The sequence below is a fragment of the Panthera uncia genome, chromosome D1 (genome assembly GCF_023721935.1).
Source record: "Panthera uncia isolate 11264 chromosome D1, Puncia_PCG_1.0, whole genome shotgun sequence".
Classification (NCBI taxonomy): Eukaryota; Metazoa; Chordata; class Mammalia; order Carnivora; family Felidae; genus Panthera; species Panthera uncia.
In genome coordinates, this window is record NC_064808.1 from 16,027,026 (window position 1) to 16,050,111 (window position 23,086).

A 23,086-nucleotide genomic window follows, 5' to 3' on the forward strand; every position below is an offset into this window, starting at 1 on the left:
CCCCCCCCCCCCCCCCCCCCCCCCCCCCCCCCCCCCCCCCCCCCCGATCCTTCTGGGAAAGGCACACCCGGGTCCTGGGCCGGAAAGTGAAGGGACCAGTCTTCAGGTAGTCACAGCTTGAGGCCCTCGACCTCGTGTTGCATAGAACGACTATGGCCGGGCACTTGCCCTGTAGCGGCCCTGGGCCTGGTGCTGTGCATTCCGCAGGGAGTAAGTACAGGTCTCCTTGTTGGCCGGCTCTCAAGGACCGGCGGAGACACGTGTAAGTGCATGCCGCGTGCCAGGATAGGTGGGCGTGTGGACGTGCGAGTCTAGGTCGTGAGAGCTAGGTCGGAGGTAGGCGAGTGGGGGATGCTTGCTGCCTAGACTGGCGCCTGCGGAGAGTGCACCGGTCGAGGAGGCCTCCCTTCAAGCAGGCTTTCAAAGCGGTAACATGTCACAGTCACAACAGTCACAGCCGTGTGAGCCGCTGCTGGGGTGGAAGGGATGGGAGGGCGGGAGCAGAAGGGATGAGCGGGAGGGGAAAGGCAGAGCCAAATCCAGCAAGCCATCGCAGGCGCAGGCCGGGTGAGAAGCTCGGACCTGCCTCCGGAAGGCGGGGGGGGCACTCTGAACCTCATCCCGGGGGGCACCTGGGTGGCTCGGTTGAGCGACCAACTTCGGCTCTGGTCATGATCTTGCGGTTTGGGAGTCAAGCCCCGCATCAGGCTCACTACTGTCAGTGTGGGCCCACTTCTGACCCCCCGTTGCCACCCCCCACCCTGCTCTCTCTCAAAAATAAACTTTTTTTTTTTTTTTTTAAGTTTACGTATTTGGAGAGAGAGGACCCGTAGGGGAGGGGCAGAGAGAGGGGTACAGAGTCTGAAGCAGGCCCCGCGCTGACAGCAGAGAGACCGACACGGGGCTCGAACTCACGAACCGTGAGATGGTGAACTGGGCCGAAGTCGGACGCTTCACTGACTTGAGCCACCCAGGAGCCCCAAAAAAGAAACATTAAAGAAACCCCGAACAGACCCAGTGGCCTGGTGCAGGGGTGCTGGTGGCAGACCGTGCTGGAGGGGGAGCACGGTGACCCTGGAGGCAGAATGGGGCCAGACTAAGGCCGTGGCAGGGCGATGGCAGGGTGTAGGTGGAACCCAGGCGTGCCTTGGGACCTGTTGTGGATAGAGGGGAAGACTGGCATCTCAGAGGCAAGGAGTGTGCGCGATGAGGGACTGAGTTGGGCAGTGTCCAGAACCCGTGGTTCCCAGCGGTGGCGAACTGTGGTGAGGACGGAGGGTCCCGGCACAGGTTTGTGAGGGACCGTTGTGTGCAAGATGCAGAAAGGGAGATGACCACGGGGAGCTTAGTGTGTGGGCTCAGCACACGAGGACAGTCTGGACTGAGACACCAGGGCTTGTCAGCCTCGGGGCACTGAGGACCAGGAGCCCAGGCCGTCCCTCTCTGGGCCTTGGGCACCTTGGCAGTTACCGGGGTGGGGCTGGACCCCCAGTAGGTCGCCGTCTTAGAAGCGGCCGGGTTTCCAAAGTGCAGAGCCCCACTCGGCCCTCGGGGTCTGATTCCACGGGTCTGGAGTGGGGCCAGGGGTCTCGTGTTTAAAGTCTCTGAGATTGCGAAGTGAGCCGGGTCTGCGTGGCACTAACGGGGTTGAGCGGGAGTCAAAGAAAGGGCCCCACGGCGGGCTCTCAGCCTGAGAAGAGCCTGTCTGCATGCTGTCACGCTGCATTGGTTCATTCAACACATATTTACTGAACGTCCGCCGGTGGTGGTTGGGGGTCCTGCAGTGAACAAAACCAGTTCCTACCCTTGGCAAGCTTCCGCTCCGGGGCGCAGGTGGCAGGCTTTGCCACCAAACTTGGACCCTCCCTGCCCGGCCTCGGGAGCGGTGGCAGGACCCGTGGAGCCCTGGGGCCACGGCGCTGGAAGCTTTGGGGAACAGTGGGGAGGTCCCTCGGAGCGGGCTCACTGCCAGTGGCATCTCTGAGCAGGTCGAGCGGCCCGCTCTGGCTGGCAGGACAGTCCTGGCATCGCTGAAGGAGAGCAGGTGGGGACGGCCGGGGCTCTGCGTGACCTCCCCGTGTGCCACACGTTGGGCACATACGTAGGTACCTCACCTCACAGGTGAGGAAACTGAGGCCCGCAATTGTGACATGTCCACCTAGCAAGAGGCAAGGCTGGGGTTTGAACCGAGATCAGACTCCAAAGGTTTGTGCCCTGAACTCTTGGGCAGTGACACCGAGCCCTGGAACTAATCCCCTTTGTGAGGTGGCCCTGGGAGTTGGCAGTGGTTCCGTCCTGCTGGGGGAGGGGCAGGCAGAAGCCAGGGTCAGGGACCTGAGGAGATGGTTCTCGCCATGCTGGGGGCTCTGTACCCGAGGGCCGGGCTGAGCCTCTTCCTCCTGGACCTCGTCTTGGCAGCCGCACTCCTCGGCCCCCAGCCACCGAGGTATCTCCCGGGGTCAAAGGGTCAGGGGTCCACAGGGCCGGGGGGCCTGGAAGGTGGGTGGCTCTGCCATGCTGCCTCCCTCTCCCCTCCCCTGAGGACAGGCTGGTGCCATTATGCTGGGCGTCGAGGCTCACCCTGTCCCCTACCCTGGGCCTTGACAGGGGAGGTGGTAGTGGCCTTTAGGGCCAGGGCTGAGCACCCCAACATCTCCCACAGGCCTCAGCGATCTGTTCCTGAAGAACTTTCAGGCCCTCTAGAACTCTCGCAGCCATTTTCCGGCCTGGTGGATGGTAGTATCTTTCAGCCCCGCCCTGCCCCGCCCCTCCCCCCCCCCCCCCCCCATGCAGGACACATGCCCTAGGGGAGGGGCACCCGGGTCCCTCCTCTAGGTCCTCTCATCTGGAACAGCTCTGTTCCGGGGCAGGGGGTTGGGGGGACTTCAGTGGAGTCCTCCTACCACGCACGCCCTCTTCTCTTCTCAGACTATGGGATTCGACCCAAGCACCCCTGGCCACGAGGGCCTCGACCCCTGCTCTCCCAGGCCCAGCAGCGCAAGCGGGATGGGCCAGACATGGCAGAGTATTACTACGACGCACACCTGTGACGGGAGCCCCTTATAAAGCTATTCTGGGCAGCAAAGGCTCGGCCTTTCCTGGGATGGACACCACCTGGGCGCGGGAGGGGGCCCAGGCAGACACACCCACTGCGGTCCAGACAGGAAATGGCACTTTAATAGTTGTGGCCAGGGTGACAGGACCAAGACGGGGCTACAGCTGGGGCAGCCAAGAGGCCCTGGCTGGCCTGGGCCGGTCCAGAAGCCTCCTCTTCCCGCTGGGACGGGGCCCCGCTGCAGCTCTCTCCTTCCCTGGTGAGGTCCCACACGTGCCAGGGGCCAGCATGACAGCCACCCAGAGGCCACACAAGTGACGGAGCTGGGAACAGGGACTGCACCCCCACCTGCTGCCGTTTCCTTACTGCGAAGTCCTCGGGAGGTGGTTGGGCTCAGCCTGAGCTCAGGGCCTTCGGTTGGGGCTGGGAGTTGGGGATGGGACGGGGCGGGCACCAGCAGGTGGCACGTGGGCTTTGTCGAGGCAGGAGTCACAGCCAGAGAGCCAGAGGCCCCGGCAAAGGAAGTGACGCCAAGGATGGGACAGAGCCCTCTGCTCCTACCGTGGGCATCCTTCTTGGCTAGAGGCCTGACACCCCTCCAGCCCCGCCCCTCCCCAACCCCCGGGCAGCCTGCTCTGTCCTCCATAGATGAATCTAGTCCCATATATTACAATAAACTGCGTTCGTCTCTCCCCATAAACCCCGCCCTCCCCCACCCTCCGCCAAAGGCCCCCACTTCCCCACCCTCTGGTGGTGATGGGCCCCCCTCCTCGAGCAGTGCCGAGCCCCGTCAGCAGCCAGCTGGCCCGGTGCTGGCCCGAGGGCCCGGGGATGTAGAGGGCGGGGCAGCGCCGCTACTCCAGGTAGATGTCTTCCGTGGGGCAGGTGTACTCCACGAACTGCTTGTAGAACTGCTGGAACGCTCTCCTGGGAAGCAGGCAGACACACAGGTGACGGGACGAACAGGATCTCCACCCAAGGTTTTCGGGCTGGAGCCTCGGGGTCCCCGGGTAGGGATCCAGTTCCCCCCGGCAGAGCTGCTCTGCTCTGTCGTCTACACACTGAGCTTCCCGGGTGCCGCTTCAATTCAAGGAAGGGTCCAACCGCCAAGAAGTGTGGGAGCCACTCCTCGACACCACCCAGCCCTGACTCCAGGCCACGAGGTGTGCAGGGCAGTGGGGACTGGGGTGGGCCAAGCATGAGGGGCGCGCTCTGGGGCCGGGTGCTTGGCAGGATCCATACACGCGGACGTACCCCACGGATTCCGCCAGGGCTTTGGTGGACTCCTCGGACACAAAGACGTGGCAGGCAAACCGGTGGTCAGCAGGGTGCTTGGTGATGAACCCAAAGTACCTGTGGGAGGACAGGACGTGGGCTCAGCCCCCCTCCCCCCACATACTCGCAGGCCCAAGTCCTACCATGATAGCTCCAGGCCACCCCTTGACATTTCAATCTCTGTCCCTTCCCACTTACTTGTTGTTCTTTGGATGGTATCCACAGAAAGAGATGTTTTTTAACTGGAAAAAGTGGCTACATTTATTCCCCTACAGAAGGGAGAAGAGAAGCAGGGGTCAGTGGCATGCAGGGGCTACAGAGATCTGGTGGGGGGGCCTGGGGGCTGGGACCGGGGAGGTCACCTTGGCCTCCTGGGAGTCATCAGCCTTGACGCCTATCTTCACGCCCCGCACGCTGATCTCCAGGACGCAGCTGGATGGCGGGTTAAAGTGCACGGTGAGCCGGCGGGTGGTGGCGATCTGTGGGCGAGGGATGAAAATCAGGCGCTGGATGTCCCTCTCCCCAGGAGAGGACGGGGACCGGGCTGGGGATGGGCGCCCATCCGAAGGGAGCGGGGAACAGGCACCTTTTGCATAGCAGCACAGAGCACGTCGTTGCCCTTGTGATAGGGGACCTGGACCGAGCCCAGGAACTTCACCCGGAACTGGTCCACCCAGTCGCTGTTTTTGGTCAGGGCTGGAAAGCAAGCGGGAAGTGAGGAGTGGCAGAGCCAGCAGAGGGTGCCACAGTCCGCGGACGTCCCAGCTCAGCTGGGCCTCGCTCTTCTCCCGTTGTGAAAGGGACCGAATGTCACCTCCGCGAGGGCCCTCCCCGGTGGGTCACATGAGGCCGGGGCGGAGGCGGGGCCTGGTGGCACCGAGTAGGGGAAAGGACGCTACCTGCCATGTGTTCAGGCTCCTTGGTGACCTCGATGGCATAGTAGGCGGGAAAGACGCCCCGGGCGCCTGTGCGCATATTGTAGGCCTCATACCAGTAGTCCTCGGCCTGCAGCTCCACCAGCAACGGGTCATCCACCTCCAGCTCAAGTTCGTCTTCGTGTCGAGGCACAAACCTGTCCCCAGCAAGGGCACGTGAGGAATTCACCACCAGGGCCTCCCCAGCCGGGCCAACAGTCTACTCCCCACCCCGCTCTGGGGTCAGGCGCCGCAAGAGCAGCATTAATTCAATAAACACGTGCAAAGTCTCCTGAGCGCCTGTTAACGGTGCTGGTCCCTGCGGAAGAGTGAGGTCACGCAGACACACACCTGCCATCGAGGAACTTGTGGGCTAAGGGAGGAAGTGCCCAGAGCCATTGGTAAAACAGAGGGAACAGGAAGTGAGCACTTCTCTGTGGAGGAGGCTGGGGGTGCGCCCTGTGTACGGTCAGGCACGGTCTCTGCCGGGCACCTTCCTGGGCTCCTGCCCCCCCAGCCAGACTAGGTGCTCCGTCCCCGGGCCTGGCAGCGCAGCACTGCGGAGGGCCATGCCGTACGAACCCATCGCACCATCACCCTGCTCGGGAGTTCCGACACGGTGGACGCCATCCCCCTGGGGCCGAGCGGAGGGCTGAACGCCAGCTCCAGGGGCTGGGTCTAGGCCACACAGTGACGGCAGAGCAGGGAGGGGGTGTCCCCGCTGCCGCCTGGCCAGCCCGACCCCGCTGCTCTTACCTGAATATGGCCCGGTGTGTCTGCTCCTGCTCCTCCCCGTTGATGACACAGGAGAAGAGCCCGAAGGACTCCGCACCTGCAGGTGAGGGGGATGGGCTGGAGGAGAACGGTCCCACCTCTAGCCGAGGTTTAGGGGGCAGGTGGCAAGCTCTTGGTCCTGACGCCTTGAAGCAGATGGGTGAGGCCACCTCCAGGAACACCCTCGATTCGCCTCTCCCCCTCCCAGGCCCCCCACCGCTCCTGCTGCAGACTCACTGGAGGAGCGAGAGCGGCCACTCATGAAGACGTTCAGGAACTTCTTGGAGAAGTGGACGTCGGGCTCGTCGGGCGTGGAGTCCTCGGAGAGGCAGGCAGCGGGCCGCGGCCGGGGGGCCTCCTCATATTCCTCCCCAATGGCTGACTCATAGGGCGAGGAGGCAGAGGCGCAGTTGTCATAGACGGTGGCCGAGTCGCTCTCGTCGCTGTAGTCTCCGAAGCACGGCCGCAGGCTCACCAGCTCCAGCTGCGCGTGCTCGTCCACCACCAGCGTGTACTTGACCGAGTCGTAGGACAGGGCGCTGGTGTCCGAGCTCAGCGAGGCCCGCGGAGGCGGCGGTGGCTCCCCCAGGCTCCCCCGCCACCCTCCGCCCGGGGGCTCGGCCCGCTCTGGAGACGACAAGCAGTCGAAGCCCTCGTCCTCCTCACTGATGGAGGGGTGCGGCCGCCCTGCAGTGGAGGGGTAGGCGGCAGGGTCTGGATCGGAGCTGACCGACATCCGGCTCTCAGCCGGTGGCAGGAAGGCGGAGGTGGGCTCTGCAGGGTCCGGGGGCCTCTGCACCGGCGTCAGGTAGATCTCCTCGGTGGCCTCTAGCCGCACGTCCGCCTGGTAGTGGATGCGGTCTCGATGCGAGTGGCCGCGGCTGCTCGGTGGGGCAGCGGGGGGGCCACCGGGAGGTGCCATCTGTGTGGCGGCGCTGCGGCGGCAAGGGCTGTCGGTGGAGGTGCCTCGATCCTTGGTGGTGGCGGGGCTGCTGGGGGGCGGCAGCTCATCGCTCAGGCAGATGTGTTCATGTGGCGGCGTCTGCTCCCCTGGAGGGCAGGCGGGTCAGTGTCGGCGGTAAAAGCGGGGAGCTTCGCCCCTGACTCCCAGGCCACCTGCCCCCTCCACTCAGCATGCGGGACACGGAAACCAAGGTGAAGGCTCCCCGGCAGGAGGCCACGGTGGACTCTGGGGCCGGTCCTCTCACTGCCACCCCAGCTGACTTCAGATGGGCCCGCTCAGGGCTACGGGACAGGCAGTTCACCTCAACTCAGCAAGACGGAAACTGCCGGGCTGGCTCTCTAGAGGGGGAAGTGAGACAGGGTAGGTGGCGGTCCAGGTACGGGAAAGGGTCCTGACTTACCTGTCTTCAGGGGTGAGGATGATCGAGACACCCGATCCTGCCAACTGTGCTTCTTGCCCAGAGAATTATTATTCAGTGTGTCCTGTGCAGAAAACAAAAGGCCCTTGTGACAGAAGCAGTCAACAGTGCCCGGCACAGGGAGGCCCCAGCCCTGCCCCCATCAGGCCATCCCTAGGCCATTTGCTGCGCACGCACCCCCAACCCTCCTCGAGCAGGCAGGAGGGGTGGCCAAGTCCCAGCCCTCCCAGCCAGACCTACTGGCTCTAGACGGCTCTCCCTCCTGGCTCAGGGAAGCTGGCCCTCGGGGGAAATGCTCTTATCAGCCTCAACAAAGGTAGTGATGGCCAATATGTGTGGTGGTGAGTGGAGGAGAAGCAGGAGCCATCTGGGGACAGAGCCAGACCCCCAGTCCCAGACACTGAGGCTATACATATAGATGCTCACTTCCAGCCAAGTCCTGGAGCTCAGCAAGCTATAGCTTAGGGAAGGGACAGGGACATTCTAGTAGAAGCTGGAAAAAGGATGAGGAAGGGTCTCCCAGCAGCTGGCCTGGGGAACTGGGATGAATCATGCAAATGATGAATCAGTAACATGGTTCCCAGACCCCTCCAGGAGCACATGACTGAGTTATGACAGATGTAGCTGTCAGTGGCCTTCCTTCCTGGATCTCCAGGGCTGCCCATCCCACATCACTGGTGCCCTGGAACCCCTCTCCACAATGCCTGCCAACGAGGCTCCCCACAAACTATTTAGGCCTTCTCCCCTGGGAACACTCTCATAGGCCCTCACATTCATGAGTCTGGCTGCCAAAATCCACCTCAGAGGATTCTGGGAAAGGGACCAATCCTTTCCCTGCAGCCCCTGCACCCTCCACCAACAGCCCCACCTCCCTGGGCCCCTCCTCTACACCTCTCCAGCCGGGGCCTGGAAGACAAAGGGCCACAGCCGGCTCTCCCCCACCCTATTCAACCCTCCTTGGCATCCAGCCACCCAGCCCAGGGGCCCCAGGCCCCCAACTCAGCCAAGCAGCTCCACCTCCCATGTCTCTTCCCTGCCTTCTGGGAATTCCCAGCTGCCCACATCTCAAACTGGCGGCTGCTTCTGAGCTCCCCATCCCCACCTCTTCACAATTCCCCATGACCTTTCCCGGAAACGACCACTTTAGCTGCTCTCTTCTCCAGGCCCTGCTTCTGCCCTTCACCAGGAGCCCCACACCCTAAAAGGGAAACCCTGCTCCAGCCTGAGGTCCAAAGCTCCAAATCCCTGCGACCCCTCAAAGCCCTGTTCTGCTCTCCTAGGCCCCCACTGCTCTCCTTACCCAGATCCTTCCACTGTCCCCCTCGGCTCCTTCACTCCTTCAACCCTCTACGAGGCTCCAAACCCTGTCGGCCCCACCTGGCTCCTCTCCTTTAGGGCAGATCCCACCTGCCCACCGAGACCACCTCCCCTGGGGCCTCCCACTTGGGAAGTCTCACCAGGCCGACTTCTCCCAGTGCCGGCCAGCAGGTCCCTCTCCCGCAGCCTCTCTTCGCGCCTCCAGCCTGCCGGCCTGCCCACCTTCCTCCTCCGCGAGTTGCTCTGCGCCCCCTACGCCTCGCGCGCCCAGTCCCCGGGGCACCACCCCTTCAGCCCCGCCCCACGCTGCTCGCGCCTCACCTGAGACCGCGGCACCTGCGGGAAGAGGTTGAGCGTGGTGGGCCGCTTGGGCCGATATGTGTCCCCACTGCCCTGGCCCTGGCCCTGGCCGCGGGGCGCCGGCTCTTGGCGGGGCTCGGCCTCAGGCGGCCCCGCTCCCGGCCGCCGCGCCGCGCGCTCCTCCTCCTCGTCGTCGTCCTCGGCTCCGGGAGTGTCCCCCGCCGCGTCGATCAGGTCCATCTGCAGCATCTCGGCCTGCAACCGGCTCCCCGCGCTGCCGCCGCCCCCAGACAGCAGCCCGGCGCGCGGGGGCTGCGCCGCACGGACGGAGGGGCGTCAGGGGGCGGGGCCGCGTCGGGGCGGGGCCGAGGCCGCCGCGCACCGCCCCACCGCCCGGGCGAGTCCATTCCGCGGCCGCAAAGGGGGAGGGAAGGGGACAGGGGCAGGTGGCCGGCGAGAGGGGGCCGCGCCCTCCCGCCCCTCGCCCCTCGCCCCTCGCGAGGACTCGCGAGGCCGACTCCTCCCCAAGCTAGTCGGCGCCTTTGGCGGTCTATGCCGCCCCCCTCCCCGCGCTGCCCCCTTTCCTGACTCTGCACCCTCCCGTTCCCTTGGCAACGGCCGGTGACCTCACCGGGGTTGTAAGCCGAGCCCAGAGTGAGGTCACCGCTGTTGCCATGGGGACGCAGGGTCGCCAAGGAGTTCGGGGCCCCACAAGGGATGGAGGAGGGGGAGGTTAGTATTTGAAGGGGGCAGTGAAGAAAACTGGGAAACCAGTCCCAGCCAGGCGAAGGATGGAGGAAGGGCCGCAGTGCAAACAGAAGAGGGATGCAGGGGGTGGGGGGTGGGGTGGGGAGGGAGGGGGGAAGGGCAGGTGGGGGCACCGGCACGCGGCACCTCTCTACAGTCCGAGGACCCTCTAACCTGGGTTTTCTCTCAGGCCATCCTAACCTTGATCATTCAGAGCCCCAGTCTAGTTTCAGCTCTGCCACTAACTCCCTGGCACCTTGGACAGATCCCCTGACCCTTCAATTCCCTCTCCAGTTAACTGCCTCCCAGCTTCCCAGAGAGGTGAGGGCTTACTGGCAAGAGTGTGTGAAAGCCCCCTAGAACTTGTCTAAGTCCCCACAGGGTACACCTCTAGCTAGTACTGCCTCAGGGCCCTGGCTGGTGGCAGGGACCACCCTCTCCCGAACTCTGCTGGTGCATGTTGGGTGAAAGGGTGGTGTCAGATTCCGGAACAGGTGTATGACCTTAGGGAAGCTATGTCAAGGCCCTGGGACCATTCCTCACCCTTGCTGGCCTGGCCGTGGGGGTACTGGAGGGTTAGCCTCATCCCTTGGTTTCCCCTTGCCTGGCAGAGCTTACAGAATCTCTGTAACAGGCAACAGGAGTTCAACCCAGAGACAGGCACCCCACCCAGCTCACACCGCAGCTCTCCTTTGCTAACCATTCTCCTCTAATACCATGTCCACTTTAGCCACCCATCCTCCTGGGTGCTGACAGAAGCTCTGGACTCTGCAACCTAGTCCCGTGCTTTGCCTCCTATTTCCTGGCCAATGGTTCCTTTCTTCCTGTTCTGAAAAGACCTAGGGGGATCCCTATCCGACCCAAATTACCCGCATGCTGAGGACCCCCTGGCAGGATTCAGAACTTAGGGAATGGAGAGAGCCATCTGTCCTATGATAAAGCCAGGAGGCCAAAAGCAGCAGCAATGCTCGGGTAACCCTCCAGAGGATCCTTTAGAACTGCAGTCCAGGGAGGGTCTGTGGGGCTATGTGGTGTGATTTGGTGCAATGGCAGCCGAGGGAGTGCCTTGGCTCTTTTTTCCTGTCCCAAAGCACTGCAGACTCTAACAGACTCCACCCTGCTCTGCCTCAGGCCCTCTGCCAAGGCTGCTCCGGAAACGGTTTAGGGTAGTGCTGATCCTTCCCTTAACTCTAGCCCTAACTGCTACTGCCCTACATCTGAAGACCTCCTGTCCTCTCCCTTCTTGTGGGCAGTGGAAGGAGCTGCCTCTTGCCTTAGCCCCTGGCCCAAAAAAAAAAAAAAAAAAAAAAAAAAAAAAATTCTGATCGAGCACCCAAGATGTGCCACGCATCGTACTGGATGTGTTTCTTGGATGTCATTTCATTTAATGGGATGCCATACAGACCCTGAAAGTCCTTTTGTAGATGTGGGGATGCCTTCACTCCTGTCCTACCCATCCTACCATCCCACTCAGGGACTCCTGAAAGCCCACTCTTACCCGCAAGGACAGGGTGTCTTTGCACTGCAGGCTGATGCCACACTCCTCGGTGATCTCTGAGAGGTCTTCATCCTCAAACTCCTCCAAGCTGATGTCGTGGGTGAGCCTGGTGAGGACAGGAAGCCAAAGTTACCAACCCAGGAGGACTACTTAGTCCACTGATGTCTCCCTAGTACCTCTTCCAAGGGGCAGTCCCTTGAAGGCAAATCACAGCCCCCAGAGGATGGAACTTATCCACATGAGCCAAGACAAGGGGTAACAGGCAGGGAGAGGGGAGGCTCCAGGCTACTCCAGGTTATTCCATTTGGTTGCCAACCAGGAGGCAGTGCCTAGAAGGCCCAGCTGGTCAGAGCCTCAGTTCTGCCAGAGAAATGCCTCCCAGGGTCAAGGCAGGTGCCAAGGCCAATTCACCCATGGAGAAGGCAGAGGTGAGAAGCGACAAGGGATGCCTGGAGTAGGAGGGCTCCCCGTGCAATCCCTGCAGCGACAAAACCTGAGGTGCTGGCAGAGGCCCCTCCCCAGCCTCAGAGGAGTGCTCCATGCCCCCAGCCCAGGAAGACCGATGCCTCGTGAGCCCCGGGAGCAGGTGAAGGGAGATCTGGTGTCAATGTGGCTAGTTTCAGCCTGTTCCAGGAGAAACTACAACCCCATTCTGTGTTCTTCATCTCATCTCTTCAACCACAAAATCGCCTTGCCCAGCACACAGATCCTGAACAGAAGGCTGCAGAGGGTCAAGGAAGGCCTGGGGCTGGGGCTGGAGGTGTCGTGAGCTCAGGAGACAGACCAGAGCACAACTCTTAACTGGCTGTACTAGAACCCTCTACCCCCAGGCCAGCCCCCACCCCACTGTAGTGACTGTCCGCTTGTCCCCTACACTGGCTCACCCCTAGCCCTGGGCACTCTACATGGCTTGGTGTGGGTGGGACATGTGAGAGAATTCTGTCGTGGAAGTTGGGGAGAATTCTGAGCCTTTTCCTAAGTAAGGGAGATTGAGGCACAGAGCAAGGGAGACCCAGGAGTCCAAGGTCAACCAGGAGAGGTGGTGGCCCAGCCCCCAGCCCCAGCCCCAGGCCCACATCCCCTGCCTCTTGCCTCTGTCAGACCAAACAGAAACCCAGAGCTCCACGGAGCTGCCCCCTAAATGTCCCCCCCCCCACCAACCCCTCTACCCCCTACCAGCGCTCCCACTGGTCCTCCAACCAGCTGTCATTGTCTGGGCTCGAATCCATCTTCGGCACCAGCTTCATGGAGAGCCCTGCCCGGCCGGGGGGCTGCAGGGCCCCAGGGCCACCCTCTCATGCCCAGAAGGGTTGGGGGGCTAGGGCTCAGGGCAGGGCTGGGGCCTCGGGCCTCCACTGCCGGGGCCTGCCTTTCTGCGTCCTGCCCGCAGCAGAAGCCTGGGGAGCTCATTAAAAATAGATGGGCCAGGAGAAGAGGCAGTGGCTGCCGACCCAGGCCCCGGCCCCAGCGCTTCCCAGCCCAGCCCTCAGCTGCGGGCGGCTTCCTTCCCGGCCTGGCCCGGCAGTTGCAGTTGCGCTGAAGCCGCTGCGTTGCCGCCTCCCCCTCGGGATCGGATCAGGTTACTGCAATCGATGCCACCTGCCCTTCCAATGCCCCTGTCGGGGGCTGGGGTGGCCCCCCTCCCTGGACCAGGCTTGTAAGCAGATGGCAGAAATCTGGGATGTCTCCCCCCAAAAGCCAACCCTGATCTGCTTTAAAGGGCCAGCGCCACACTCAGGGCATCTGGTGGTGCGATGGGGTGGGGGTGGGGGGGGTGCTTCTGAAATTCTCCATGAATGGATGCCCCCACCCACACAGCAAGGCGCTCAGCCCTCACACCTCATCAGAGAGGCTTCCGTGGGGCCAGGCAGCATCCAGACAGTGCTGCCCGAGGTGGGTCCGGGCCGCCTCTATTGACAACCTGGATGCAGGAGAGAACTCTGTCACCTCCCGGGGGTTTCATCTTTCAGCACTCAGGAAGCGCCTATGGGTACAGGAGGTTCCACGGCCAGGGCTAAAGGCAGACCCTGTATGGACCCCTCCCAGGGGGCTGGAAGGTAATGAGCTTTCTGCCACTGCGGAGTGCCATAAACAGAGGCTGGTAGGCGCTGAGGGGACGGCAGAGAGGGGTTCTGACCAGGACAAGGGAGCTGGACAGACAAGGTGCTCTTTAAGGCTTCTTCTGACCTGGAGCCTGAGGGTGGTAGGCTCTCAGGGCTGGGGGATGGCGTGGTGTGGAGGTGGGGGTAGGCTGCGGACGATGGTCTGGCCCAGAAGCCACGGCAGCCCCGTTGTCTGACCAGTGCGGCGCGACACCTCGGGCCTCGGGACGAGAACCCAGCGGCCGGCGCTAAGTAAGTGGTCAAGACGCATCGGCTGCCTGGAAAGTCACAGAGAAGACCCACTCCTGCGACTCAGCCAGCATCAGAGAGCTGCAGGGCGCCTGGGCATCTGACCCGGAGGTGCCCTCAGGCGCCCTGCTCTGCCAGTAATCCTTACACACATCCGCATCTCCTCCTCGCTGCCGGGTCCCAGCCCAGCTCCTGCCTCTGCAGCTCCAGACCTCCCCACTGGCCTGCTTGCCTCAGTGTCCCCATGCCGGGAGCGCTCCACCCCACCGACCATCAGGGGAAGCTGACAGAAACACCACCCTTCTGCCCCCTACTCAAAGCCCCCTAAGGTTCCCTGCTAGTGGCAGGCCCCTTGGCTTGGCATTCAAGGTCTCCAGTTCCGTGTGTGACTGCCTATACCTCCCGCACTTGCCTCCCCAGGGGTCTAGTCCAGTGCTCGGATGGAGCACCTGGCAGGCAGGCTTCTCAACCTGTGCTTGCTGGGAGAAGGCTCGGTTAAGCCCACTCCTCTGGGAAGCCCTCCCGGTCCCCCGTCACCCCTCACCTGTGCCTGGTGTCACCACCTGCGTGGATGCAAGGCGGTGTGGCGGGACAGACAGGACCAGGCCTCCCTCAGACAGCCCGCCAGGCTGCTCCAGAGGTGGATGGAGCTCACATCGCCCACCCCTGTGCCGAGCAGGTGATGGCACACAGGTCCCCACCCTCCCCGCTCCATCTGGACTGTATGCTTCTGGAGGGTAGAGCTCGTGAGGTCACCTGGCACACACAAGGCCCTCAGGACACGCCTGCCACGTGTTTGTGGAGGGACATCCTTAGCGTCCACCTGCTTCTCTCAGGCCAGAGTGTTCAGGGCAGGCCCGCAGCTCATCTCTGCGCCCCCCGGCGTCCCACTGTATCCCACTTCCGGGGACGGCGGGTCTGGGGGCTGGCAGGCCCAGCCGTGAGGCCAGCTGTGGGACACGGGGGGGAAAGAGCACCGGGCCGGGCTCGAAAGCCTGCACTGGTGTCCTGCTGCGGTGGGGTGGGTGAAGGGAGCTGCTTATCTGACCTCTTCCTCCTCACGGGGCAGGATGGCAGAATGGTCACCATAGCAGGCTTGGAGACAGGAGGCGCGAGACCAGGTCCTGACTCCGTCACTGATGAGGCTCGGGGCCGCCAACCCTCTTCGTGCCCTGCATCTCCCCGAATCCTCACTGCAACCTTGGGAGAGGGTTTTATTTTGCCCCTTTTCCAGATGAGGAACCCTGAGGCGCACACGGAGGGCGCCGAAAATCTAGTTTCCCCACATGTAAAATGAGCACCCCTCCCCCCACCCCCCGCCCCCGCCCCGACCTCAAAGGTGCTGCTGAGGTTGAACACAGTGGAGCGTGTGGATTGCAGAGCGCTGTGAGGAGGTCACGACCAAGGAACGGGGGGACAGACAGGTCAAGCAGGCCCCTTGGTGAGTCACCCCCGGCCCCTGCCCTTAGCTCCCGCTCCTCCGGGCACCCATGTCCCGGGTCTCCAGAGGAGGCCCTTTGTGGAGGGAAAGCTTAACGGACCCTTGGGCCCTCCAGGTTCAAGGAAAGCGATTGTCGGGAGGAAGGGAGATGGAAGGAAAAGCTGGCGGGGAGGAGGGAAGAGGAGAAGGAAGTAGGCCCCCAGATTCGGCGGCCTTGGCGGCTTCCCTCCAGAGGCAGCTGCTCTTGACCAGTCAGGCCTGCTTTGCCCATTCGGGTGAGATGGTTCCTGAGGTCTCATCCACGTTAACATTTGGTGACCCCGTGTCATGGGTTTGCTCTCCGGAGACCTCCCTGACCTTTGGAGTCTATATATTTGAGGCCCCCCTCTTCCTGTAGTGCGCTCCCCCAAACGAACAAGCATGTCTTTGTGCTCTGGTGTTTATTACGTGGCCTTCTCCCTTCCACGTGCTGTCTTGTCTCCTGCTCTCCTCATCCCGCTGATGGCAGCCTAGTCCTCTCCCGTTTGCCGTCGCAGCCCGGCAGCAGGCTGAGTTAGGAGTGTGCGCAAAGTAAGGGTTAAGTGGCAAAGTGCTGAGGCTTTAGCTGAGCAAGGCCAAACCCGAGCCAGGGCCAGGCATGTGGCTGTCCGAAGGCCATTCCTGTCTTCCCCTTCCTGGCTCTCTGGAAGTGAGGGAGGGATGCCAGTGGAGTGACCTTGCGTCCTGGCCATGGTGCCCCACGGGCTCCTCTCACAACAGAGAGCATCTGTGGTTCAAGCGCCCAGCCTGTCTCTCTGCCGCCCTGTGCGTGCTGGGCAACTAGCCGGTTCCCAGTAGTTCTCAGTTAGGCTGGTTTCCCATTTCCCTCTGGCTCCCCTACAGGCCATTCTCCACTGGGCAACCCAAACCAGCACGTGACATGCAAATCTGGTCTAGAAACCCCTCCCCAGCTCAGAATCCCTTAATAGCTTCCCCTGGCACTTAGGGAAAGGGGCCAAAATTCCCTGTGGCCTGAGGCTCCTTAGGGCCTCCCCGAACTCTAGGGTATCATTGCCCCCCCTACCCGGGTCCCTCGAGGAAGCCTTCCCTGACCTCCCTGACTAGGCCAAACAGCCCTGCTCCTGGCTTTCTCAGGCTCACTTACTGGTGGTTCTGGATCACTGGGATTAGACCTTTGGTTTCTGCGATCAGTGGGGTGGGGTGGGGGGCTCTACGGGGCGGCGGGGGAGGGCTCCCCTTAGGGGCTGTTGGTCCACAAGGGCAGGACCGTGTCTGTCTTGATCAATGACGTGGTGCCTGATAGGTACTTAATAAACGTTGGCTGAATGAACCACTGGCCTTTCTGGGTTTTCTCCTTAAAATTCTCTAAGTCAGGTGCCCTTTCAACTCAACTTCCTGTGGCCCACCGACGTCAGGATCTGGGGCAGAATGTTCATGCCCCCAGGGAGGTGCTGGCTGAAATGGTGGGGTGGGGGGAGCCAGCCCAGCACCCTCAGAACTCCCACCCCATGCCACCGCCAGCTCTGTGGGGGGGGGGGGGACACTGGGGCCAGCTAGCTTTGTTTCTCTCGTCTCTAATTCCCTCCCTGACCGTGTCCACACTGTGGACACCGGTGAAAAACGGAGTCCACTCCAGGAAACAAGTCCTATGGGACAGTCCCCACATATGGGGTTAGAATGTGTCTGATCTGTTTGAAGCTCTCGGTGCTGATACGTAGCCGGGACTCTGGGATCTGGTGATTTGACTTTTGAAAAGCCGCCCTGAGAAAACAACCCCTCATGCGGAAAAGGATGCGTGTACACAAGGATGCGTATTTCTCCCAACAGCAAACGAAAACAATTAATAGCTCAGCACCAGCGGGCTGGTTAAACCGTGGCCACCCAGGGCATGGAATAGTATGCGGTCTTTTTGTCGGGTATTACGGAGTCTGTGTGTGAATGCAGAAAATGGCAACTACTCTAATGAGCAAACGGAACATAATGACCTCATGGCTTCACATGAGGAATCACACGCAGGAAGAAACACTAACACGGACGCAGCCATGAGACATGGTGGCATCTGGGGAGATCTTTTCTCCTCCGCTCCCCTGGATAAATTTTCTGTACTAGGTCAGACCAGCCTAGCGCCAGGCTCTTGCTCCTGGTTCCGGGGCTGCTGGCCTTGCCATGGAGCGGTTTCCCGAGGGCAGGGGGGTCATCGTGTTCAACTGGCACCAACTCCCTACCCCTGTTCTAATCCATGCACAGAGCCCAAGACCTCGTACACCGTAGGTACTAAATAAACGTCTACTGAAGGAAGTGCCACGGCACCGGCAGCTCTGGGCGCCAGAACGCGGCAGGGCCTATAGTTAATGTTGGTAGAGACTATTTTGAATGAATACAAGGGTAGGGCCACGGGACAGAGGTGACATCCTGGAATGGGTAAGAACCCCTAAGTGCGGATGGCGGCAGTGACCCCACTTTGTGGGATCCATGGAGGGGCTCAAGCCAAGAACTCAGAGACCAACTTTAAGGCTCTGCCATCAAAGAAGTGGGGTGAAACCCTGCTGTGGCCATTGTCTGCCCCCCACATGGGGGGTTCACTAGGAGCCGAGCCAGGGTTGGGGGGGGGGCTGCCCAGGCCTTAGGGGTGGGGGAGGGTGGCTCCAGCAGCAGCAGCTGTTCCGTTTTCCCTCCTCCCACGGAAACGTCTGCCGGAACAGGCCAGGCTCCGGGGCCCTGGGCCATCTCCCTGCTCTCTGCTGCCCCTTGGGTAGTGATGTTCTCTCTGAGGCTTCAGTGGCCTTCTCTCTTGAGACTCCCAGGGTCTCTGGCCCAAGCCCAATCCTCTCTAGTGATGCCAGGCCTAAAAACAACTGCCTGTCTGAATGCTCCAGCTGGGTCCCCAGTGGTCACCAACCTCAAGCTCCGTAGGCCTCCTACTAATTTCGCCTCCCTGCCCACCAAGCCTCTCATCTCCCACAGGGCACCCCATCTCCAGGGGGCCCAGCGTCATCCTGGGTTCCTGCCTCCCCCACCCCTTATGCCAGATACCTCACCAAGTGAGCTAACCCGCCCCCGAAATCTTCCTCATTTCCTCTCCAGCCCCTCCTTGTCACACACAGGATGGCCAGTCTCCCAGTGGTCTCCCTGCCTCCCTGTCCGCTCTCTACCCAGCAGCCTGAGTGACCGTCCCAAGACAGCGACCCAACGCTGTGGTTCCTGCTAAACCTTTGCCGCTTCGCACTGACCCGCTGGCCCCGGCAGCCCTGGGCCTCTGACCTCAGCCACCATCACACCAGCCAGCCCGTCTGGTAAGACCTTGTCTGTCTCCCCTCTACACAGTCACCTGCGTGATGGCCAGGCCCGTGTCTGTGCCTCTGGAGCGTCTCCCCAGGGAGCCCGCCAAAGCGCAAATGTTTGTTGAGTGAGAGATAAACGAGGAGGCCTCTGCACCTCTCAGGTGGCCGTATCTGTCATCCCCAAGGCGGCGTGGTGAGGTAAAAACCACGGCATCCAGACAGTCATGAGGCCTGGGTCCTGTCACTCACCTGCTCTTCTCAGGGCAGCCACTCACACTCTCTGGTCTCCTCCTCAGTAAAAGGGAAGGGGGTTTGGATGAGCTGAGTTTTGAGGCCCCTCACCCACAGCTCTGCTCCCACATACCCAGGGTGAGCCGCTCGCTGTACTTTTCATAAGCACCCTTTGTCCCTCCCACATGGACTGCCCCTCTGTCCCTCTCCTCTATCCCACCTACCCAGCTCCGTGTAGCCACTGGGCATTTTTCTAAAGTCTCTTTTCTAGAGTTTCCCCTAGAATGAACATGAGCCACTTTAATTTTAAATTCTCTTTTCTAATGTTGTAAGTTACAGAAGTAACCTAGGCTGCTTGTAGAAATGAGAAGTCCAATAATAACCCAAGTATGTGACATCAGTGACAATTCCTCCTCTGATACCACATCCAGAGGTAACTACTAGTAACTGCTTGGAGCATTTCTATAATCAGAAGGAAAAAAAAAAACCACCAAACAGAACACTTATTTAAACCAACTACCAACAAACAAATGCTCTCCACCTCTCCATGTCCACACCATGCTTTCTCCCTGCACATGCTCTCTCCCTCAGGGCTCTCTCTTTTCAGGGTGGCTCTGAAATCAGACGTCCTGAACTCAAACCCCATATCTGCCATTTACCTAGTCTCTTTATGCCTCAGTTTCTTCATCTGCAACGTGGGGATAATACTCTCGCTCTGCTTCTATGGCTCTGGTGAGCATGAAACGCTCTTGCGCAGAAACCAGGTAGAACAGGGCTGGGCAAAGGGAGGGCCTCCCGGGGGGCTCAGCACGTCCCACCGTGATTCTCTGACAACATGTTCTTCTCTGAGCTCCAGAAGGACAGCACACAACTTACCCTTAATAATCAACCAAGAAGGCATTACTGAGCACCTACTCTATGCTGGGCAGCGGGCAAACCAAAGTTCAGATGTTGACTCCTTATGCCTTCTGGAAGCTGACAGTGGTGCTGGGGGCATACATCTAGTAACAATACCAGCCCTGCATGAAAGCAGCTCCCCGCAGCCCCTGAAACAGTCAACGCGTGTTGTCCCATTCAGGTCGGCCTGAGTGGTCCACCTCAGGACCACCCTGAGCAGGAGCCAACACTGGCATCGGGGAGAAGAAGAAACAGAGGCGCTGGGAGTGAAGTGCCCAGTCTTGGGGCACGCAGCTAAAAAGGCTGGGCCACACTGCAAACCCAGACCGGCTGGATCCATGACCCCACCAAAGAGCCATGAGAGAGCGGTGACCATCCAGGGTTAACCCGAGCTGGGCGAAGGGCTATGCAAGGCAGAACAAGGGAAAGGTCAGCAGGGGCTTCTGGAGCAGGCAGGGCAGACCATGTGGGGCCGGAGACACTGCCTTTATTATTCCCACGTGCTGGCCTTGTCCCCACAGCCAGGCCACAGTGTCCTGGAGGGCCAGCCCACGCCTCAGCCTTGGCACACTGCCGTTCTCGCCCACCTGGCCGGGACTGGACACTCACTGGCTGGCATCCACCTCGTCAGTTCCTCTCACTAAAGCATCCGTGCTAACCTGTCTGCCGGGGGCAGGGTGGGGTGGAGGGCACTGTCACCCCGGGATCTGGAAGCAGGTAGAGGGAGGCAAAACTGTTCTCTGGGCCAAAGACAGGGCCTGGAGGCAACGTGGGCTGAACACACACAGAAGGCCCCAGGCTCTGACTTCCTCAGGGTCCTCAGGCAAGTCACTGCCTCCCTGAACCTCAATCTTGTTATCTATAAAATGGGCAGACCAATACCCATGCCCGTGAGGGTAAATGAGCCTGCTCTAGGAATGCTTTGAACAGTAAGGAGCCATACGGAGGACGGACAGCATGGAGGGTGGACACTTGTTGAATACCGACTTCATGCACACTAAGGAATCAATATTAATTAGCTCGCCTAATAGATGGGATTGTCAGGTCAGCCAGCTAGAAAGTGGTGGGGCTCAGATTTGAACCCAGGTTCCTCTAAGCTATTCCACTGTGGAGGGGCCTCCTGGTAGGAAGGCAGTATTTGCCCCCTGGCTGGGCGTGTTATATCAGGTGGAATTGGTCTGGGACCTCAGCCGTTACCCAGAGGCACTACCCACGGAAGCCCCCGCCCTGGAGCCCTCACGCTTGGCCTCCTCCATCTGGTCCCCTCCCTCTGGTCTTCCCGGTTTCTGAGCTGAGGGCCCCCGGGGAGGTTTCTAGTGCTGATGATGCCATTAGAGAGCCCCAGGGGTCTCTACACACCTGAGGGCCAGGGAGCCAGCAACCCCTTGGTCAGAGAGAGGCTGGCGCCAGAGCCCAGCTGGGGCCTGGCTGGGGTGGGGTGGGGGGCAGGAGAAGGGAAGGCGCCAGCTCATTAGATAGAGAAACAATGGGGTATATGTAGGCCTCCTCCTAGGCTCTGGAGCAGTTACACCCTCTGCTTCCCCCTCGCCAAATGGGCCCAGGATTATGGTGGAAGGACATCCACCCTTTGCCCATAACACCCGCTGTCCACTTATCTAGAATCCATCTCCCAATTGCCTAACACCAGATAGTGGGCAGAGAGAGGGGTGAAGGGGGACTCAGATCACAGACCTGGGTACTTGCTCCAGCAGGGACACCTTCCACCCAGTGTCCTTGGCTGCTCCAGGTATGCTCAACCCAGACCTCCCCCAACTACAGCTGGGCGTAGTGTCTCTAAGCCTTCTGCACGTGCACACACCTGGCCAGGTCAGTGCTTGCCTAATTCTATAGAGGGTCCTGGCCACGCCAGGCCTGGGAGTTAGGCCCCTCTGACCGGGCAGGGCTGGGGGAAGGGCCCACGGCTTCCTCCTTCCAGCACCAAGGTTGCCAGTTGCCCCAAGAAACTGAGACCCACGGGGCGCCCCAGCCTGCTCCCATCTCTATTCGGAAGCTTTCCGACTGGGCATAGGCAAAGCCCTAGCCTGCCTGCCTCCTCTGGGATCTCAGTCCAGACCCCAGGCCCTGCCGCAGTACCAAAGTGGGGGAGAAGGCGGCCTGAGCGCCCCCTCCTCCAAGTCCAGTTCTGAATCTCCTAGCCTAGGGCATGGAATGGCGGAGGGAGCTGCACCACGGCTATGCAGCAGCTATCAGTCTGCACTTGAGGCTGAGGGGTTTTCTGCGGACCCTGTCCAGGGAGGGAACCCCATCACCACGCCGCCCTCCCGTTCCAGGGGTCGGGGTGTCTGTGCTGGGGGATGGGGGTGGGGGTGGGGGAAGCCCGGGCTCCTCAGCCCCGGCTGAAGGGCGGGGCGCGGCGGCCGGGGACTCTCACCTGAAATTGGGCGGCGACGCGATGTGTAGCCCCAGGAACGGGGAGGCGGCAGGCGGGGACGCGGCCCCCCCGCCCAGGCCGCCGCTCTCTCGCTCCGCCATTCTCCGGCACAGCCCTGGCCATCCGGGCGGAGCGCGGCGCAGAGGCGGCGGCGGCGGCGGCGGCGGCGAAGGCGGCGGCGGCGGATGGGAAGGAGGCGGGGGCGCGGCGAGAGGCCGCCGCCGCCGCGGGGCTCCAGCTGGGGCGGGTGCGGCGGACGCACCTGCGCAGGGCAGGGCGCGGCTCTGGCCCGCGCGCCGCTCTCGGGACTGGCGCGAGCGCCGCCGCGCGCCCCCGGGCCCTGGCTAGGCTCTCGTGCGCCCCGCCCCCGCCCCGCCCTCGGCCCCGCCCCTCCGGCGCTCTCCGAGGTGCTGAAATCGCGTCCCCCGTGGTCCCTGGGCTCGGCTCAGCCGGGCTGAGTCCCACACTGACTCTTGTGCCCTCTTCCCCCTCGCTCAAAATCTTCGTGCCCGTGGGGGCTCTGCCCCTCGGGTGGCTCTAGCGCTTGGGTATCAGGGAACTAATGGCGGGACCCTGGTCCCCAGGGCCCTAGTTGGTCCCCAGCAGCAGACAAAGGCGGCGGACAGGAAAAGAGGGCCGTGGAGGAAGGCAGAGAACGGTGAGATGCTGTCGGGTGTGGGCTCCTAGAGCAAGGCAGGTTTGGAGTCAGATGGCGTGAAATCACAGCCTGGCTTCCTAAGTGAATAGGTGGTGTGGCCTTGCATCAGTGCTTTTACAGTCCTAAGTTTGGTTTTCTCATCTGTGAAATGGGGACAATAATGGCCCCTCTCATGGTTGTTGTGAGGATGAAAAGTAATACAAATATGTTGTCACCAGAGGCAGGGAACACCCCACCTCCTCACTAGGATCCAGGTCTTACCCAACCCTGTCCCCTTACCTCTCATGGACTCTCCCTAGAGGGTCTTCTCTCCAAAGATTGACCCAAGCCCCACCTTTAGCCCCAAACAGCTATTAATGGTGAACTGAACCTTTCCTCCTGGTTTTTCTGTTTCTCCTCCCTCACATCGGGACTTTATCAGATTTCTCTCCTTCTCACTTGTCATCCCAATTTCATTTCCTGCAGAACACCTCTCTCTTGCACGCCTTAGCTGGCTTCTCACATTCTTTATTTTTAATTTTTTTTTTTTCAAGCAGGCTTGCCCAGCGTGGAGCCCAATGCAGGGTTTGAACT

General features: G+C 61.3%; 2 protein-coding genes across 2 annotated transcripts; one reads left to right on the forward strand and one right to left on the reverse strand.

Annotated features, from left to right (window-relative positions):
• Nucleotides 1-1,739: 1,739 nt before the first annotated feature.
• Nucleotides 1,740-3,085, forward strand: FREY1 (Frey regulator of sperm-oocyte fusion 1). The gene is made up of 3 exons (XM_049647594.1): nt 1,740-2,446; nt 2,663-2,736; nt 2,929-3,085. The coding sequence occupies exons 1-3, from the start codon at nt 2,343-2,345 to the stop codon at nt 3,048-3,050; spliced, it is 300 nt and encodes a 99-aa protein (XP_049503551.1). The 5' UTR covers nt 1,740-2,342; the 3' UTR covers nt 3,051-3,085.
• A 683-nt stretch (nt 3,086-3,768) lies between these two features.
• On the reverse strand, nt 3,769-22,065 carry MAPK8IP1 (mitogen-activated protein kinase 8 interacting protein 1). Its single transcript, XM_049647559.1, has 12 exons — nt 21,856-22,065; nt 11,263-11,368; nt 9,039-9,329; nt 7,383-7,464; nt 6,256-7,068; nt 6,001-6,076; nt 5,230-5,402; nt 4,917-5,026; nt 4,693-4,809; nt 4,529-4,599; nt 4,310-4,408; nt 3,769-3,982 (listed from the first exon to the last, which is right to left on the reverse strand). The coding sequence occupies exons 1-12, from the start codon at nt 21,954-21,956 to the stop codon at nt 3,910-3,912; spliced, it is 2,112 nt and encodes a 703-aa protein (XP_049503516.1). The 5' UTR covers nt 21,957-22,065; the 3' UTR covers nt 3,769-3,909.
• Between the last annotated feature and the right edge of the window lie 1,021 nt (nt 22,066-23,086).

Excerpts from the sequence above, each read along its gene's own strand:
- MAPK8IP1 (XM_049647559.1), bottom strand. The coding sequence starts at position 21,956 with ATGGCGGAGCGAGAGAGCGGCGGCCTGGGCGGGGGGGCCGCGTCCCCG. Across the intron at positions 4,810-4,916 it reads TCTGTGCTGCTATGCAAAAG|ATCGCCACCACCCGCCGGCT; the intron begins GTGCCTGTTCCC and ends CCTCGCCCACAG. Across the intron at positions 4,409-4,528 it reads TACCATCCAAAGAACAACAA|GTACTTTGGGTTCATCACCA; the intron begins GTAAGTGGGAAG and ends GTCCTCCCACAG.
- FREY1 (XM_049647594.1), top strand. The coding sequence starts at position 2,343 with ATGGTTCTCGCCATGCTGGGGGCTCTGTACCCGAGGGCCGGGCTGAGC. Across the intron at positions 2,447-2,662 it reads CTCGGCCCCCAGCCACCGAG|GCCTCAGCGATCTGTTCCTG; the intron begins GTATCTCCCGGG and ends CATCTCCCACAG. Across the intron at positions 2,737-2,928 it reads ATTTTCCGGCCTGGTGGATG|ACTATGGGATTCGACCCAAG; the intron begins GTAGTATCTTTC and ends TTCTCTTCTCAG.